The sequence below is a fragment of the Ceratotherium simum genome, chromosome 22 (genome assembly GCF_057802395.1).
Source record: "Ceratotherium simum simum isolate JZ-2026a chromosome 22, ASM5780239v1, whole genome shotgun sequence".
Taxonomy (NCBI): domain Eukaryota; kingdom Metazoa; phylum Chordata; class Mammalia; order Perissodactyla; family Rhinocerotidae; genus Ceratotherium; species Ceratotherium simum.
Genome location: NC_141921.1, coordinates 15,655,490 through 15,671,671, shown reverse-complemented (window position 1 = coordinate 15,671,671; position 16,182 = coordinate 15,655,490). Strand labels below are relative to the sequence as shown.

Sequence of the window (16,182 nt, the reverse complement as noted above, 5' to 3'; positions counted from 1 at the left end):
GAAATGCTTACAATAAAGTGCTAAGTGGAAAAAAGCAGAATATAAAACTCTCTTTAGTGAATGGTGTTAATTAGGTAAAATAAATACACACAGAACAATTTTTAAGAAAATAGCTAACAGAGTGATTATCTCTGGAAGTTGGGATTATGGATAACTTAAATTTTGTTCTTTATACTTTTCTGTAATTTCTAAATTCTCTACAATGAGAATATATTACATTTATGATCAAGAGACACTTATTTAAAAAAGAAATGGAAAGGTAACAAGAAGAACAAAGTATAGAAAGGGAAGAGCCAGCAGAAGACTGATCTCTGGATTGTCAGTAGGTTAAATAAAATTCATCTAAATGGTCTTCCTGTACTTAGATTTTGTCCAGGACTCTCCCAGCGTAATTTCTTCATTCAAAACCCACAATTTTTTGCTCAAGGGATATTTGTTCTTTTATGCTATCTCCATGAGTCAGAGAGTTTGGCTAAAAAAAATACCCTGGCTGTTAATTTTATTGTTTCCTTCATTTAGTCAGCAAACATTGATTTGGTGCCCTTTGTAAACTAAGCGCAAAGTAGGTCCTGGGGATGGCACCTCCCCTGCCCACAAGGAGCTTTCCTGCTCCATTAAAGAAAACACTTCTTAGAAGCTGACACATTAACATAGCCAAGGAGTTAGTTGACAACAATGTCCAAACAACAGAGGATTCAAATGAATCCTTACTTTTTGGACCCAAAAATCTATCTGCTACTAAAACTAAACTCATTATTGACAAGACTGATATAGTAGGAGGATATAAATAGAGAAAGTATAGAACTTTCAGAGCAGAATATAATGTAAGTAAAAGGTGAGAGCTTGCTTATTGCTCATAGAACAGTGCTTGGTGCAAAGTAAGGGCTTGAGAAGTATTTGTGAGTGACGAGGGCGTCACTTGTAGATGTGTTCTCACCCAGCAGTGCTTCCAACAGATGCGTACAGACGAGAACGTGTGCGTCTGTTTCAGGTTTTAAGAACAGAAAAAGACAAGCAGGATGTGTTGCACCGTGAGCACGTAGATGACCTCCTGGACAAGCAGAGCCGGGAACTGCAGGACCTGGGTGAGTCCACGGAGAGGCCACATGCTTGGGGAGGGGCGAAGTCTGAAAGTCCCCAGACCCAGGTGATATGGCCCAGGTAATACGGCTTGTCTTTATCCCCTGGAAGTCCCCATGGTTTTTACTCCTGTGTATTTACTCATTCATTAAACACATATTAAACACTTACTGCATGCCAGTAGGAGACACAGAGAAGTGCAGGTTTGGAGCTGCCTTGGGCCCCAGACTCACCGTGTACTTGCTGGGTGCTCTAGGGGATCACCTAACCTCACCGAGCCTCAGGGGACTCTTCATAAAATGGGGTGCTAGTACCTGTGTTGCACACTCAGGATGTTCTTCTTGGCCCTGAACCCCCAAGCACCCCTCTGTACTTTCTTGGAACCCTTTCTGCCTGGAGGGCAAAGAGAGGGAGTTTGGCTGCCTGATGAGAGACACAATGGGGTCGGGTGAGGAAGACAGGCAGGTGTTTGAATCTTGGATTTGGAGGCAGATGTTCCACTTGGTGGAAAGGGGTGGACAAGCACCCAAGGCCCCTAGGTGTCCCTGAGGTTGGTGCTGCTGTCCCACCTTAAGTACCTTCCTTGCTTCTCTCCAGAATGTTGCAACAACCAAAAGTTGCTTCTAGAATATGAGAAGTACCAGGAATTGCAGCTGAAGTCCCAGAGGATGCAGGAAGAGTATGAAAAACAGCTTCGGGACAACCATGAGACCAGGAGCCAGGCCCTGGGGGAGCTGACTGAGTTTTACGAGGCCAAACTGCAGGAGAAAACCACTCTTCTGGAAGAGGTATTCACAGGAAGCCTAGCTCTGCCCCCATTTCACGGGACCATCCTGCAGGCCAGACCAGCAGACAGCCCAAAGCACTGTGGGCAGCCTCGCGTGGCCCCCTGGTCCTCCAGTGTGTGTTTCGTTCAGCCTTGGTTCATACTGTTTATGCACTGGTTTCCCTGGGGACCAAGGGCCTCACTGAGCTGGGAGGTGCTCAGTTTTGAGACTGGAATTCCTTGGACAGACTGAGTTCATGTCTATGGTTTTATCCTAGCTGTACCTTCAAGCCTTAAAAAGTGGGGAGAGCTTCCTAGAAGAAGCCTATAGAACTTAAAGAGGAATGAGGGCCCTGAGCGATGGGGAAGGTGGTTGCCTGAAACTCCTTAGCAACTTCTGTTGTAAAGGATGAAATCACTCCTTCACCGATTCGACAAGCACACACAGCATCTTGTTGGTTTACCAGCCTGAGTGCTGGGTGGTCGGGAGAAATAAAACACGGGGCCTGGTTCTCAGTTGGTGAGGGAGGCGGTCACATAGGCGGGCACTCAGGATACCCATAGAGGCGAGCACGGGCCAGTAGAGGAATGCAGAGAAAGGCACCGCCCTGGCCTGTGAGGGCAGGGAAGGCTTGCAGGAGCTAACGAGATCCACGAGGAATGTAAGTTGACATTAACAGGAGACAGGGAGATGCAGGAGGGAAGGACATCCAGGCAAAGCAAAGTCAGAACGTTCCAGCAGTTTGGGTTGCTAAAATATCTAGTTTCCTAAGATGAATAGAAAATTGGAAGAGGCCAGATGACCACCTTTCTCGGTGTGGAATTGCGGCAGATGGTGTTCTGTGAGGGGGCAGGAGAGTTGTGAACGTATGGAGTGATTTTTGAAGGGAACAAGGAAGAGAGTGACCAAGAAGAGGACTGGCAGGCATGCGGCTGAGGGCCCAGCTGACACGGAACATGAGTTCTGGCAGCATTAATCCTCCAGGCTGTGCGCTTTTCCACAGCAAGTAGGTGTGTGCCTGAGGAAGACACGGAGCAGCCCTGATCATAGCTGGGGTTTACTAAGTGGTGCCACAGAAAAATAAAGATCGTCTGATGACCAGCCACTGGGTCTGGGCCAGAGAGGGATCAGCAAAGAACCAAGAGCCTGGGAGAGAGTGAAGAATCAAGACAGGGCCCAGAGACGTGGTGAGCTTGAGAGCTGGGCTGGCATACCTGGGTCCAGTAGAGAAATCACCTGTGGTCAGAGAGCAGGGCCTGCCTTTTAAGACTTCAGAGGTAGCACCATTCCAGGGGATGGGCCTGAGAGTGGGTGGCTGAAGCAGAGTCGAGATAAAAGTCAAAGCACCAGGAGACATTGTAGGATCCTCTGTAACCACCCCCGATTATGGCAAGGAAGACTGTGAGCGCACACCGGAAGTCTTCCGTGAACCGGGGAGGTGACAGGCAGTGGGGGATGAACGTGGTGAGAAGGACAGGATGGAGGTCTCCTGACAGCGGGAGCCTCAGAGCAGGCTGAGCCCTGACACAGAGCAGTGGGAGCTAAGGGAATTCCACCCTCACCTGAGCCCAGGCAGTTCCATGGTGTGTGAGGGATGTTCCTTAGCACAGCTTGCACAAGCCGCCCTGACTTGGCCCTGCCCACCTCGCCAGCCCCTTTTCCAGCTGGCCCTGTCCGGCTCCCTCACAGCCAGCAATACAGAGCAGCAGGAGTTTCCCACACAACCTCTGAGCCTCTGCTCAGGATAATCGTTCTTCCGCTGGCCACTTGTACCCATCCTTACCCATGTTGGACTCGGGACAAGAGCCAACTCCTTGAGGAATTCTTCCCTATCCCCTCTCCCCTCCCACAGGGCTAAGCATCCTTCCTTTGTGTTCTCAGGGCCCGCAGGTCCCCTTCTCCCCCATGGCTTCCACAGAGACGTCGTGCGTTTACTTCTCCTCTCCCTCCCAGGGAGCTTCTCAAGGGTAGGGACTGTCTCACCCATCACCAATTCTCAGCATCCAGCGCAGGGCCTGGCACGTTCCGGATGCTCCAGAGACGTTTGTTGACATCCGGTAAACTGATCTGAGCTCTGCGTTTAGGGATAATGAATCTAGCAGAGGGGAGAGAGGCTAGTCCTCCTCCCAGGACCTCCACAGTGATTACAATGCATTTCTTCCTTTGAGTCAATAGATTTCAACTCAGAGCTTTCCTAGGGGGCCTCCACCTGGTTTACTAACCTGGCTGGGCTTCTGTTACTTTTTAGCAACATCTACCAGAGCAAGAGCAGGGGCTTACAGGCCACTCTAGGCTGTAGACAGAGTGGACCTTGCCACGCTTCTGTCTAGCAAGGGTCTGGTGACCAGTGATGGGGAAAGAGAGAAACCTTTCTCAGGAGGCTGCTGAGCCCAGTTTTAAAACCATCTTGTCTCGGGGCTGGCCCGGTGGCATAGTGGTTAAGTTCATGCACTACACTTCGGCGGCCCAGGGTTCACAGGTTCAGATCCTGAGTGTGGACCTACACACCGCTTGTCAAGGCATGCTGAGGCAGCGTCCCACATATAAAGTAGAGGAGGATGGGCCCAGGGCCAATCTTCTTCTGCAAAAAGAGGTAGATTGGCAACAGATGTTAGCTCAGGGCCAATCTTCCTCACACAAAAAAAAATAAAAACCATCTTGTCTCTCTTAACCCCCAAGCACTCAGTCCAGGGACCATACATGCAGCACATGCAGCCTGGGAGAATGCCAGGGTCAGTATGAGAGGAAAGCGATTGATTCTGACGTAATCTAAAATTTCCACCACTTGGTGTCAGTAAGCAAAGGGAGTCATGCCCTAGTCACTTCCCAAACTCCACTGCCAGTGTCTGAGCTCTAGGCTTTCACTCATTCTGCACCAATTATGTACCAGATGCTATGCTGGGTGTTCACAGTGAGGGGCAGAGAGACGTGGTCCTGCCATCAGAGCTTCCATCCAGTGGAGGAGTCTGTCAGACGGGCAGTTACAGTATAACGTAACGTAGTGGGACGTGCAGCTTCCCACAGGAAGTGATAGCTGAGCGAAGAGCTGAAGGGAGACAGGAGACAGCCACGGGAAGAGAACGGAAAGCAGAGAGACAGTATGTGCCAGGGCCCAGCAGCTGAGGAACATCACGTTTGGGGAACTGAAGTTAGTTTACTGTGGCAAGAGCTCAGGGTGGGAGTGATGGCTGAGGCAGGAGAGAGCTCAGCGTGGGAGTGATGGCTGACACGGGAGAGAGCTCGGGGTGGGAGTGATGGCTGAGGCGGGAGAGAGCTCAGCGTGGGAGTGATGGCTGACGCGGGAGAGAGCTCGGGGTGGGAGTGATGGCTGAGGCGGGAGAGAGCTCAGCGTGGGAGTGATGGCTGACGCGGGAGAGAGCTCGGGGTGGGAGTGATGGCTGAGGCGGGAGAGGTAAGCTGGAGCTGACTCATGCAGAGCCTTGCGGGCCCAGCTCGAGAGTCTGGGCTCTAGCCTGAGCACACATGTGAGCCATGCAAGGCTTCTGAGTTGGGAGTGGCACGATCAGAGGTGTGATTTAGAAAGCTCCCCTTAACTAGAGAGGAGGAACAGACTGGAGGGAAGCATGACCAGAGGCAGGAGGCCGGTTAGGAGACTGGGACAGCAGTCCAGGCCAGAGACGACAGAGGCCTGGGCAGAGGCATAAAGAGAAGTGGATGGATTTGAGCACTATTTAGGAGGAGAAAAGGGCAGGATTGATAGGATTAAGGAGAGGGAGGGCAGATTTAAGATGCAGTCATTCGTTTGGATGTTTATTGAGTATCTGCTGTGTGCCAGTGTGTTTGTACACTGGAAGGCAATGGTGGGCATAGTAGACAGGGCTTCTGCTCTTGAGAAATTTAACCTCTAATGGGAGGGACCATCAAGTAATTTCACAAATAAATATAAAATTACAACTGTCGCAAGTTCAGTGAAGGAAGCATGGAGGGAGCCTGGGTGTCAGTGTGAAGAAAGAAAGAAGGGAAGGCAGAGGGACAGGCAGGAAGAAAGTGGAAGGATCAAGAGATCTATGGCCTTGGTTTCTGTTTCCACAGTAACACTCAGTCTCCCATTCCCCGTGATAGGCCTCATACGCTCTTCCCATCCCAGGCTCTCACAGCACAAAGGCGTCGTGTGCCCTGTCTCCCCCAACCACACGCTCTCCCTCCCTCTGAACCAGGCACAGGAAGATGTCAGACAGCAGCTGCGGGAGTTTGAAGAGACCAAAAAACAAATTGAAGAAGATGAGGACCGAGAAATCCAAGATATCAAAACCAAGTATGAGAAAAAGCTTCGGGACGAGAAGGAAGCAAACCTGCGGCTCAAAGGAGAAACGGGCATCATGAGGAAGAAGGTATCGGGCTGTTTCCTGAGAGGCCCGGGGGTGGGCAAGAGCCGTATTGCAGAGGAAGTGTGGGGCGGTGGGCAGACAGCAGAGCCGCTGACCGTGGCTCTGGCCTGGCAGAGTCTCGCCTGAATGTTCTCATCTCCAGCAAGCGGGCTCTGAAAGGAGCGCTGGCCAGCGCGAGGGTTCTCTGTGCAAGTCCAGCAGACAGATCCTTACACGCCCTCTGACGTGGTAGCTGCCGGGGCTCCCCCTGCTTGTCCCTCTTCACAGGGATAGTGAGGTTCACTGTGGCACTAATGGATACTCTGTGGGCTTTATTTATTGGCAAGTAGGATTTGGTCAAAGTTTTTAGAGCTAAGCCCCTGGTAGAAATGGAAATGAAGTCTTCTGGAGCGAGTTAGATCAAGCCTTTGCCTGGAGGAGTCCCCAGGTTCGGTACCAGGAGTCGAGGGTGGCTCCTGTTCGGACTCCGTGGGTGGGAGAGTGATGGGGGTGCAGGGTGCTTAGTTTACAAAGTGAGGCAGATGTTTTAGTCACTGATGGTTGGGGTGAGGAGGGCTTCAATTCACAGATCCTTTAGAATTCCCACGGTTTCCCCAAAACGTTTAGCCTTAGAGAAGCCAAGTTCAAAGCAAGCCTACCTTCCTTCCCGTTAGAAATCACACTACTAGTAAATCCAGGGGACAATCACATCTTCCTTTCTTGGATGTAGCTAAGATGGCTCATCAGTTAGGGCCCAATCTCTGTGACCTTGATGGGGCGTGGGTCCCAGCCTTTCAAGGTCAGTGTGGTCATGGAAAACTCTGGGTCCACTCGGGCGGCTGGTCTCTGGAGCCCCTTGAAGCAGACAGTCCGCCCTCACATAAGGGATGGGACTAGATCTTATGGGACAGAACACTACGTCATCCATTTGGCCTGGGAACTTCCTGAACTGTCCCAAATTCTGATAGAGAGCTCTTTAAATTTACAGACAGTTGGGAGGAATGGAGATGAGCTCAAAGACTCTGGTGGTCTTTGTTGTTGCTGCTTGTATCTTTAGTTCAGCAGCCTGCAGAAGGAGATTGAAGAACGCACCAGTGACATCGAGAACCTGAAGGGAGAGCAGGTGAAGCTGCAAGGAGTCATTAAGTCCCTGGAGAAGGACATCCTGAGCCTCAAGCGGGAGGTCCAGGAAAGAGATGAGACAATTCAAGATAAGGTGAAGGCTCATCTTCTGTCCTCCCTCAGCTGCTTCAATGGACCCAGGCAACGAGGACAAAGCTCAAGAGAGAGAGGGTCCCTGGCTTCTTGGAACACATTTATTTAACCTGATGGGGGATGAGTGGTCAGTGAAGTGCCTACCGTGTGCTTGGCACTGAGCTCATTGCTATAAAGGCATCACATTCAGTTCTCCCAACAACCCAGGGAGCCGTGAGCAGCCCAGTTTTATTGCTCAGGCAACTGAGTTCCAACAAGTATCTCGCTCAAGGTCGTACAGTTTATAGGTAACACATGGAATAAGAACCCGAGTGGGCTGACTGCAAGGCCCCTGCTCTCCACCGCTCCAGGCATCCTAGGGTGACCATCCCCGTGGACTAGGGGCAGCTCACCCGCCCCATTGCCCACATGGTGCCCCTGGTCAGAGAGGAACACCACCGTGGTTGGCCCTATACCTGCTGGTACCCCAGAAAGCTTTTCAGGATGCCTTTTTCACAAAATACTTAGAAGACAGACACTTCACATTTTGTGAGGCAAACCACCTCAATATCCACATTTTTGTATGATCCTCTTGAGCAAATCTGGGCTCCGTGCCCTCCTCTCCATCCCCTCTGCCGCTACTGCCTTAGTCAGGCAGACTTCTGCAGCGGTCGAGAACATGGGCTTCAGCACCAGTTCTCTAGGTTCCAGCACAAACTCTTCCGTGTACCAGTCCCAGGACCTTGGGCAACTCCTCTAAGCCTTTGCTTTTTCACCTGTGAAATGGGGCCCCTCAGGGGCTCTGATAAGGATGAAAATGAGAAGTACCTGCATGTGATTTCTGCCTGTGAGTGTTTGTGTGTGTATCTGGGCATTGTTTTTAGGGAAGGTCCAAAGCTCTCTTCAGCTTCTCAAAGGGAGGTTTTAAGAAGAGAGAAGTTAAGACCTCTTGCCCTAGAAAATTGCAGCAGCCTCCTAACTGGTCTGAGGGCCTTCCTACCCCTGCTCCCTGCCACCATACTCTGTAATTATGTCCCTCTCCCACTTAAAATTCCTCTATAGCTCCCCATTGCCTGTGGGAGGGGTCAGCAAACTTTTTTCTGTAAAAGGCTAGGTAGTAAATATTTTAGTCTTCGCAGGCAGTATGGTCTCTGTCACAGTTACTCAACTCTGCCATTGTAGTGTGAAATCAGCTGTAGACAATACATAAATGCGTGGGCATGGCTATGTTCCAATAAAACTTTACAAAAACAGAAAACAGGTTAGATTTGACCAGGAACCACCACCTTACACTCGTGCAAGTTATTCTTGTGTGTGTGTGTGTGTGTGTGTGAGGAAGATCAGCTCTGAGCTAACATCCATGCTCATCCTCCTCTTTTTGCTGGGGAAGACCAGCCCTCAGCTAACATCTATTGCCAATCCTCCCCCTTTTTTTCCCTTTTTCTCCCCAAAGCCCCAGTAGATAGTCGTATGTCATAGTTGCACATCCTTCTAGTTGCTCTATGTGGGACGCGGCCTCAGCATGGCCGGAGAAGCGGTGCATCGGTGCGCGCCCGGGATCTGAACCCGGGCTGCCAATAGCAGAGCGCGCACACTTAACCACTAAGCCATGGGCCCCCAGTTATTCTTAGACCCTCAGTACACACTATGCCTTCCGTGCCTTCCTCTTTTACAGCACCTATCACAGTATAGGTTTACATTTGTTGACACACTGCTTTCCCAGCTAGTGTTCTCTCCTTAAGGGCAGGGACTGTGTCATATTTACATTTGGAATCTCAGACCTTGGTGAAAGGTCTTCACTCAGTAAATGTTTGATGGGTGGATAGACCTACATTCTAATTGCTATTGCCTCGCAACGAATTACGCCAGAACTTAGCGGTGGAAAACAACTGTTTTGTTATGCTCGCAGAGACAGTGGGTCTGGAATTTGAACAGAGTACAGTGGAATGGCTTGTCTTTGTCCCTGATGTCTGGGGCCTAGCTGGGCCTCAGTCAGGGGTGACTCAAGCTGCTGGAGGCTGGAAGATCAGCATCCAAGGTGGCTGCTTCAGTCATATGTCCAGCCCCTTGGCCAGAATGGCTGGGAGGCTGGGCTCACCTGGGACTGTTGACCAGAAACCAAACATGCTCTCCAGCCTGGAGGTCTCAGTGTACTGGGACTTCTTACATAGCAGTTGGCCTCCCCCAGAGCACATGTCCCAAGAGAACTGGGTGGAAGCTGCTTGACCTTTTCTGAGCTAGCCTGGAAAGCAAAACAGCATCTCTCAAGCTGCATTCTCAGCTACAAGCAAACCGTAAGTCCAGCCAGATGCAAGGGGAGGAAATTAGATCCCACCTCCTGATGGAGCAGCGTAAGTCACGTAGTAGAAGAGCATGCGGGACGAGAGATGCTGTTGAGGCCAGCTCTGGAAAACAGAGTAGGCCACACTCTACGTATGAATGGGTGAGTGAACGATGAAGTCCTTGGAGCCAGCCTTTGTATCCCCAAGGGGCAGAGCCTATCGGGAGGTCACAGGATTTATGTTCTTTGCCTAAAGGGATTCCATGTCCTGTGGTCTCCTGAGAGCTCGCTCACTTCTCTCTTGTATCACCCACAGGAGAAGCGAATCTATGACCTGAAAAAGAAAAATCAGGAACTAGAGAAATTCAAGTTTGTGCTTGACTACAAAATAAAGGAGCTGAAGAAGCAAATAGAACCTCGAGAGAACGAGATCAAGGTGATGAAGGAACAGATTCAAGAGGTGAGAAGGCATCTGTGACACCCTGGCCTCTGGGACTGTTGCCTCCTCCCCCACTGTTCCTGGCTGGCCTAGGGGGAATGAAGGAAAGCTGTCCTCACAGCCCATCTCTGCTCCCAGAGCGAATGCGGCCTCCACTCCACAGAGGATGCCACAGGAAAGGCCCAACTGGGGGTTCAGTTGTGCAAAAGCAAAACGCTTTGGGGTTTGGCTTGCCGCGGAGCCCTGGGGTGGGCTTTGGCCCCACCAGCACCTTAGTGTGCATGCTCTGGGCTCTCAAGGGGAAACCGCGGCTGTTGGGCCTTCAGCCACCAGGGGGCGATGTGTACTCAGCCAGCAGCCTGTTGCACGAGAAAGCACACCCCTCCAATTCAACAGTTTTTCTGAGACTGGAAATGGTTGGGGCCCTGTGCAAGGCATTTGGTGTTTGGACTTCACCTGATAAACAATGGGAAGTCATCAAAGGCTCTTGAGCAGGAGAGTGGCGTAATTGTGTGTGTTCTGGGAAGCTAACGGGATGAAGGTAGACGGGAGAGAAATTAGAAGCAAGACTAACTGGACGAGGGCTTCTGAGAGTCCAGTGAGGTATAAGTGCTCCCCCTTTGGCCCCTCTGCGCCATACTCTTGCGTTTCCTTATGACGTGTTTACCTGTCAGCCTCGCCTCGCTGGGCAGAGAGCAGCTGAATTCCTGACTTCCCCCTTCTCCAGTTTCCCGTCTCACCGTCAGTGGTACCACGATCCACCAGGTGCCTACAGTAGAAGTGTAGAAGTCTTCTTCATTCTTCCCTTCCCTTCACTCCTGTATCCATTCATCACCAGTGCCTGTCTCATCAGTTTCCAAAAGATATCTCAAATTCAACCCTCCTTCCCCTCTGCTACCATCACCCCAGTCCAAGCTGCTGTCATCTCTCATCTGGACTTAACTCCAGCCTCCAATCCAGTTTCCACATAGAGGCCACAGCAAACCCCCAGTGGTGTCCCATCCCACCTAGAATAAAATCCGAACTCCCTACCGAGACCCAGGAGGCCCTGCATGATCCGGCTTCTACCTGCCTCTCCAGCCTCGTCTCCAGGCTCCCTCCCCCTGCTCCAGCCTGCAGGCTGTCTGACATTTCCCAGAACAAGCCAAGCTTTTCCCATCTCGGGACCTTTGCAGTGCTGCTTCCTCTGCCTGGAAGGCTCCCAGATCTTCATGTGACTGGCTTCTTCACATCTTTCAGCTCTCAGCTCATGTGTCACCTCTTCAAGGACGCCTTCCTTGATCACCCTATCCAAAATAGCCTCCTGCTCCCCTTCCATTTCCCCTGATTGCAGTGAGCAAGGATAACAAGTAAAAGGGCATCAGAGAACGTTGATGGCCCGACTGGAACTGGATACGCAAGAGCTATGGTGGAGAAAAGCAAAGCCTTTTCTCTGGAAGGCCCAGTAAAGAAGCCAGGTGGTGGGATCAGTCCAGGGCTGACGAGGTGGGGGTGGCAGAGAGGATATGTCCTTGTGGCAAGGACTTTCTCTCCGGCCTCCGGGGTAAGGAAGGATGTCCCCAGCTGACCACAGAGCTGCCACCTCTGGGCCTACTGGCATTCCTGAGTGACTTTAGCACGCAAAAGTGACAGCCCAAGAAGAAGAGGGAAAGAGCAGAGGCCCCACCTGCCTGGAAAGTCAACGTGCTGCAGGCCCCTGGAAATCACTGCCCCATTTCTACCTCCTCATTTGACACATTTGTCAACTGGGTTTAAGGTTGGGTGGATTCCTTTCTATCCCAACACACCTGAGAGGTTATTCACTTTCCTGTCAGTAACTGGGCCAGCCACGGCATTGGTTCTCAGCAGAGAGTTTGCCCGTACCTTGTGGGTGATTCAAACAGGCCCCTTCTACCCCCTACCCTCATCCCCCAGACCACTTGCTGCCAGGGCTCATATCTGGGCCTGATTCCTTCCCCAGGGGCCTCTGACGGTGGGACATTCCTCTGGGGTCAGAGACACATTTGGCCCACCCACTGCAGATCTCCTGTGAAGTTCCTTTTCCTGCAAGGAGGAAGCCGTCAGCCCTGGGCTCATTTGTAGAACTGAGACCTCTGTGAATGGAAACATAATGCTTCTCTGATTCAGGGACCACACACACACACACACACACACACACTTTTCCAGCTTCTCTTTGATGAGACATGACTATCTCCTTCCTAGGGGAGAAGTTTCCAGAACCTTGTCATTTTACTTCACACTCTTTTATTTATTCATCTAGTGCAGTGTTTCTCAACCTCAGCACTATTAACATTTTGGGGTGGATAATTCTTTGTTATGGAGGGCTGTCCCGTGCATTGTAGGGTATTTAGCAGCATTCCTGATCTCTACTTACTACATGCCAGGAGCAACCCTGTCCCTCCCCAGGATGTGACAACCAAAAATGTCTCCGGATGTTGCCAACTGTCCCTTGGGGGGCAAAATGCCTCTCTCCTGCCCCCCAATTGAGAATCCCTGAGTGTGATGAGTAACATATGGAAAAGTAGATGGAATTTCCACACCAGGAAAAGGATGCTTGTTCCCACATACTAGGCTAGTCTCCTGGCTGGCCAGTCAGCCACCCAAATTTGACATATTTCACAATTTTTCTATGAAATAGATTATTTTTTATTGCAGTAACATTGGTTTATAACATTATGTAAATTTCAGGTGTACATCATTATATTTCAGTTTCTGTGTAGAGTACATCATGTTCACCACCCAAAGACTAATTACCATCCGTCACCATACACATGTGCCCTATCACCCCTTTTGTCCTCCTCTCTCCCCCCTGAAATAGATTATTTTTATTAACAGCATGGTTTGGGCTTTGCCTGTGTCACTTCCTTTCCAACCTAATCTGTCATTGCTGACAAAGACTGTAGAGAAAGAGGCGCAGCTGCAGGCACTCAGACATGACCCTGGAGAAGCCCCATTCTCTCTTGCAGCTGCCATTTTCTTGGTCGAGGAGACCATCACGTCTCTGGCCACAACGGCAGCCTCCGGATTGGTCTGCCTGGCTCCAGTCTTGCTCTCTCCAGCAGAACCTCTGCATCAGGCCTGCTGAGGCGTGAAACAGATTGTGCCGCTCTTTGCGTAAAATACATCAGTGGCTCCCTGAGCTTTCAGCATAAAGGCCAAACTTCTGACTGGTTTAAACTTTTGGCCAGGACAAAGGCTGAACTTCTCACCGTTCAAGCCTCTGCCCTTGGGTCCTGTGTGACCCAGCTCAGCTGACCTCTCCAGCCCCTCTCCCCCTTCCTCACATGCACCCCTCCTGCAGCCACCCTGGACTGCTTGTAGCCTGCAGAGTTGCACCAGGCTGCCCAGGCCTCTGGTCCTCTCTGTGCGTGGCTCTTCTCTCTGCCTGGAATTCTCTTTCCCCACTTTGTCCTCTAATGCCTATTCCTCCTACAAAACCCGACTGAGTATCCCTCCTCTGGTGCGACCTCCTCACCTCCTCTTCACCTCCTCTTCAACCGCAGACAGTCCTGTTGCACCTTAACTTCTGGTTTACTTCCCTCTTATCCCTCTAGACCTGAGGCTTCTTGAAGACAGAAACTACCTTTTAATCAGTTCTGTATCCCCACGCCAGCGACAGCTGGCCAGCCCTTTCCCATGGACACATTCTTTCTGTAGATGTGAAGATACGCACATTCACAGTGTGTCCTCTGTGAGGGGGCTTTACGTAGCTCTGCCAACACTGCACGTTCATCTCATCATTCCTCTTCCAGAAGGCAGGTGTTTCAGGCCTTCCTTCCTTCCCTCCCCATGCAACCCTTTGCCTTCCACACATGCCGTGCATTGATTCATTCATATAAATACGTATTGAGTGCTGCCTTTATGCCAGGCATTGGGTCAAAGTGCTGCTCAGTCTGTACAAAATGCTTCAACAATGAGGATAACATTCTTCTAAAAACTGCCCTTTCATGTCCAGAACATGGATGTGGCTCATTAGGGCCTCCTGGTACCCCAGAAGGTGGCCAGGAGCCTTGAAATCCGACCAAAGGGCCTGGGGTACACTAGAGGGGCTACTCCGTCCAGCCACGAAAACCCAGTAAACTCTCCCACCCCCACAAAACAGTCAGTGAACCTCTCTGTTACCAGGAACACTAGTGTCCCCCAGATTTACTGTGTATATCAAACACCACCCTTTTGCTTTGGGCAGAAATTAGATCAACTGAGAGCTCACCTACGACTGGTGTCACCCTCATCAGAAGCTCCTGTTGTCATTCAGTGTCTTTGGTTAAGACAAATGCAAAGATGAAAAAAAAGTCTTTCAGAAGCTCACTGGTGGTTTCTTCTTTTTCTTTCGAAGATGGGACACTGTCCTCAGTTGTACTTTTCAAGTCTTTTTCAACAGAATGATGAGGCTGAGGTTCTTCTTAGCTTCCTCTTTCCTGTTTTATGCCTCTGACTGGGGACGCCTACATGCCGATCCCTCTAAATTTTCTGCCATAGAATTGACTCTGATGACTTGTGGCCCCAAAGGGTCAAGATGCACTCACACAGCTTTTCAAAGTAGGCAAGGCAGGTGCTTCTCTGCAGGACCCCACCTCAGCTTAGTACTGCCTCCAGTTCTTGAGAGTTACCAATTGATAAGGAACTCAAGAAAAGAAGGTAATCAGCATGGTTGAAGGAACAGGGAAACTGAGAGGGAAAAATTCATAGCCTGGCTATAGAAACATATGGTCTGGGTTAACAAATCGGCCAAGGCGGGTGGGGGCTTTGGGGATGGCCAGGAGTAAGAAGAAAGGTTTTGTTCCAGAGGGCATGGGTGGGAACCAGAAGAGAAGTGCCCAGGTATCGGGGGAAACATTCCCGCTGAAAGACTTCAGTTCTCAAATATAAGTTTCATTCTCTTACTTTCTTATTCTTAACTCTTTTCCCTTGTTCTCTACAGATGGAAGCTGAGCTGGAGCGTTTCCATAAGCAGAACGCACAGCTGGAGCTACACGTCGTGGAGTTGTGGCAGAAGTTAAGAGCCGCTGATCAGGAGACGCGCAGGGAGAGACAGACGGTGCGAGGAGTTCCAGAGTCTGGCGGTTCTGGGATTCAGGATCTGGCACCTGTCTGCAGCGGGCAGCTGGCTGCTGAGAGGCACTGCCAACCCATGGCTAAGATACATTCCCATTTTAACTCGCATCTTCCTTTGCTCACAGCCTGCCTGGTTTCAGGCCCATGCAAAGTTACATGACAGAATCCATCTGAGACAATAAAATGACTTTGGGTAAAGTAATCAAGGGCATGGGAAGCCGGTTTCCTGGGAACGCTCACAGCATTGACTTGTCGGCCTAGGAAGGAACGTGCTCAGAGAGGCCATTTGTAGTCAGTGGTTAAAGGCCTTGACTGCCAAAACAATGCTGAGGCTAGGAGGACCTCAAGGATCATCTATTCCAGTCTCTGTGTAATAAATAAAGAAAGCGAGTCTGGAGAGATTAAGAGGTTAAGAAACTTCACACAGCACCCATAGCTAGTTAGTACATACAGAGCCAATACTGGGAACCAGGTCTTCTGGTCCTGGGCAGGACTTGGCAGCACCCTCACCCCCGGGCACAGGGTCCTCCATAATGTGTGTTGAATCAGACTGAATTTTTCCCTCCCCCACATTAAACATTGGCTCTCTACTGGGTCATACTAGAAGCTGCAGAGCTACACAAGTGAATTGACACAGATCCTGCCCATCACAGACCGAGGAGGTTGATAGGTGATTTGTGGCATGTGCAGAATAATTATAATGCAAGGTGGAAAACTGTGAAATATGAATAAAGGGCTATGGGAGTGAAGAGAAAGGAGAGACTCGGGGTCCGGGAGGATGGGCATCAGAGAAAGCATGATGGGAGAGGGAGGGTCTAGCCCAAGTTTGCAAATGAACCAATCTGCCCAATTTTGTCATGGTTTTCCCTACCCACTCGCTGCAGCCCTCAGGAAGGATGACACTGGGTGAGCTGATAAGGGGCCATGGAAGCTCTGACCTAGGACCAGCAAGAGAGAGTCGCTACTATCCATCTTGGTTCAGGAAGGAGTAAGGATGACCGCTCGTGCCTCCTTTCATCTTTTAAGGCCTGTGGTCCT

The 16,182-nt window shown here is 50.5% G+C and overlaps 1 protein-coding gene across 6 annotated transcripts in view; it reads left to right on the top strand.

Annotated features, from left to right (window-relative positions):
- Positions 1-16,182, top strand: part of CFAP57 (cilia and flagella associated protein 57) — an 84,310-nt gene that overhangs the window by 47,195 nt on the left and 20,933 nt on the right. For 5 of the 6 annotated variants that reach the window (XM_087446129.1, XM_004442052.3, XM_087446132.1 and 2 more), the window contains 6 exons: positions 992-1,085; positions 1,678-1,868; positions 6,026-6,199; positions 7,233-7,391; positions 9,967-10,110; positions 15,011-15,127. In XM_087446129.1, coding sequence (XP_087302255.1) covers positions 992-1,085; positions 1,678-1,868; positions 6,026-6,199; positions 7,233-7,391; positions 9,967-10,110; positions 15,011-15,127 — 879 coding nt within the window. The remainder of the gene's footprint in view (positions 1-991; positions 1,086-1,677; positions 1,869-6,025; positions 6,200-7,232; positions 7,392-9,966; positions 10,111-15,010; positions 15,128-16,182) is intronic. The other variant, XM_087446130.1, reaches the window with a different exon arrangement.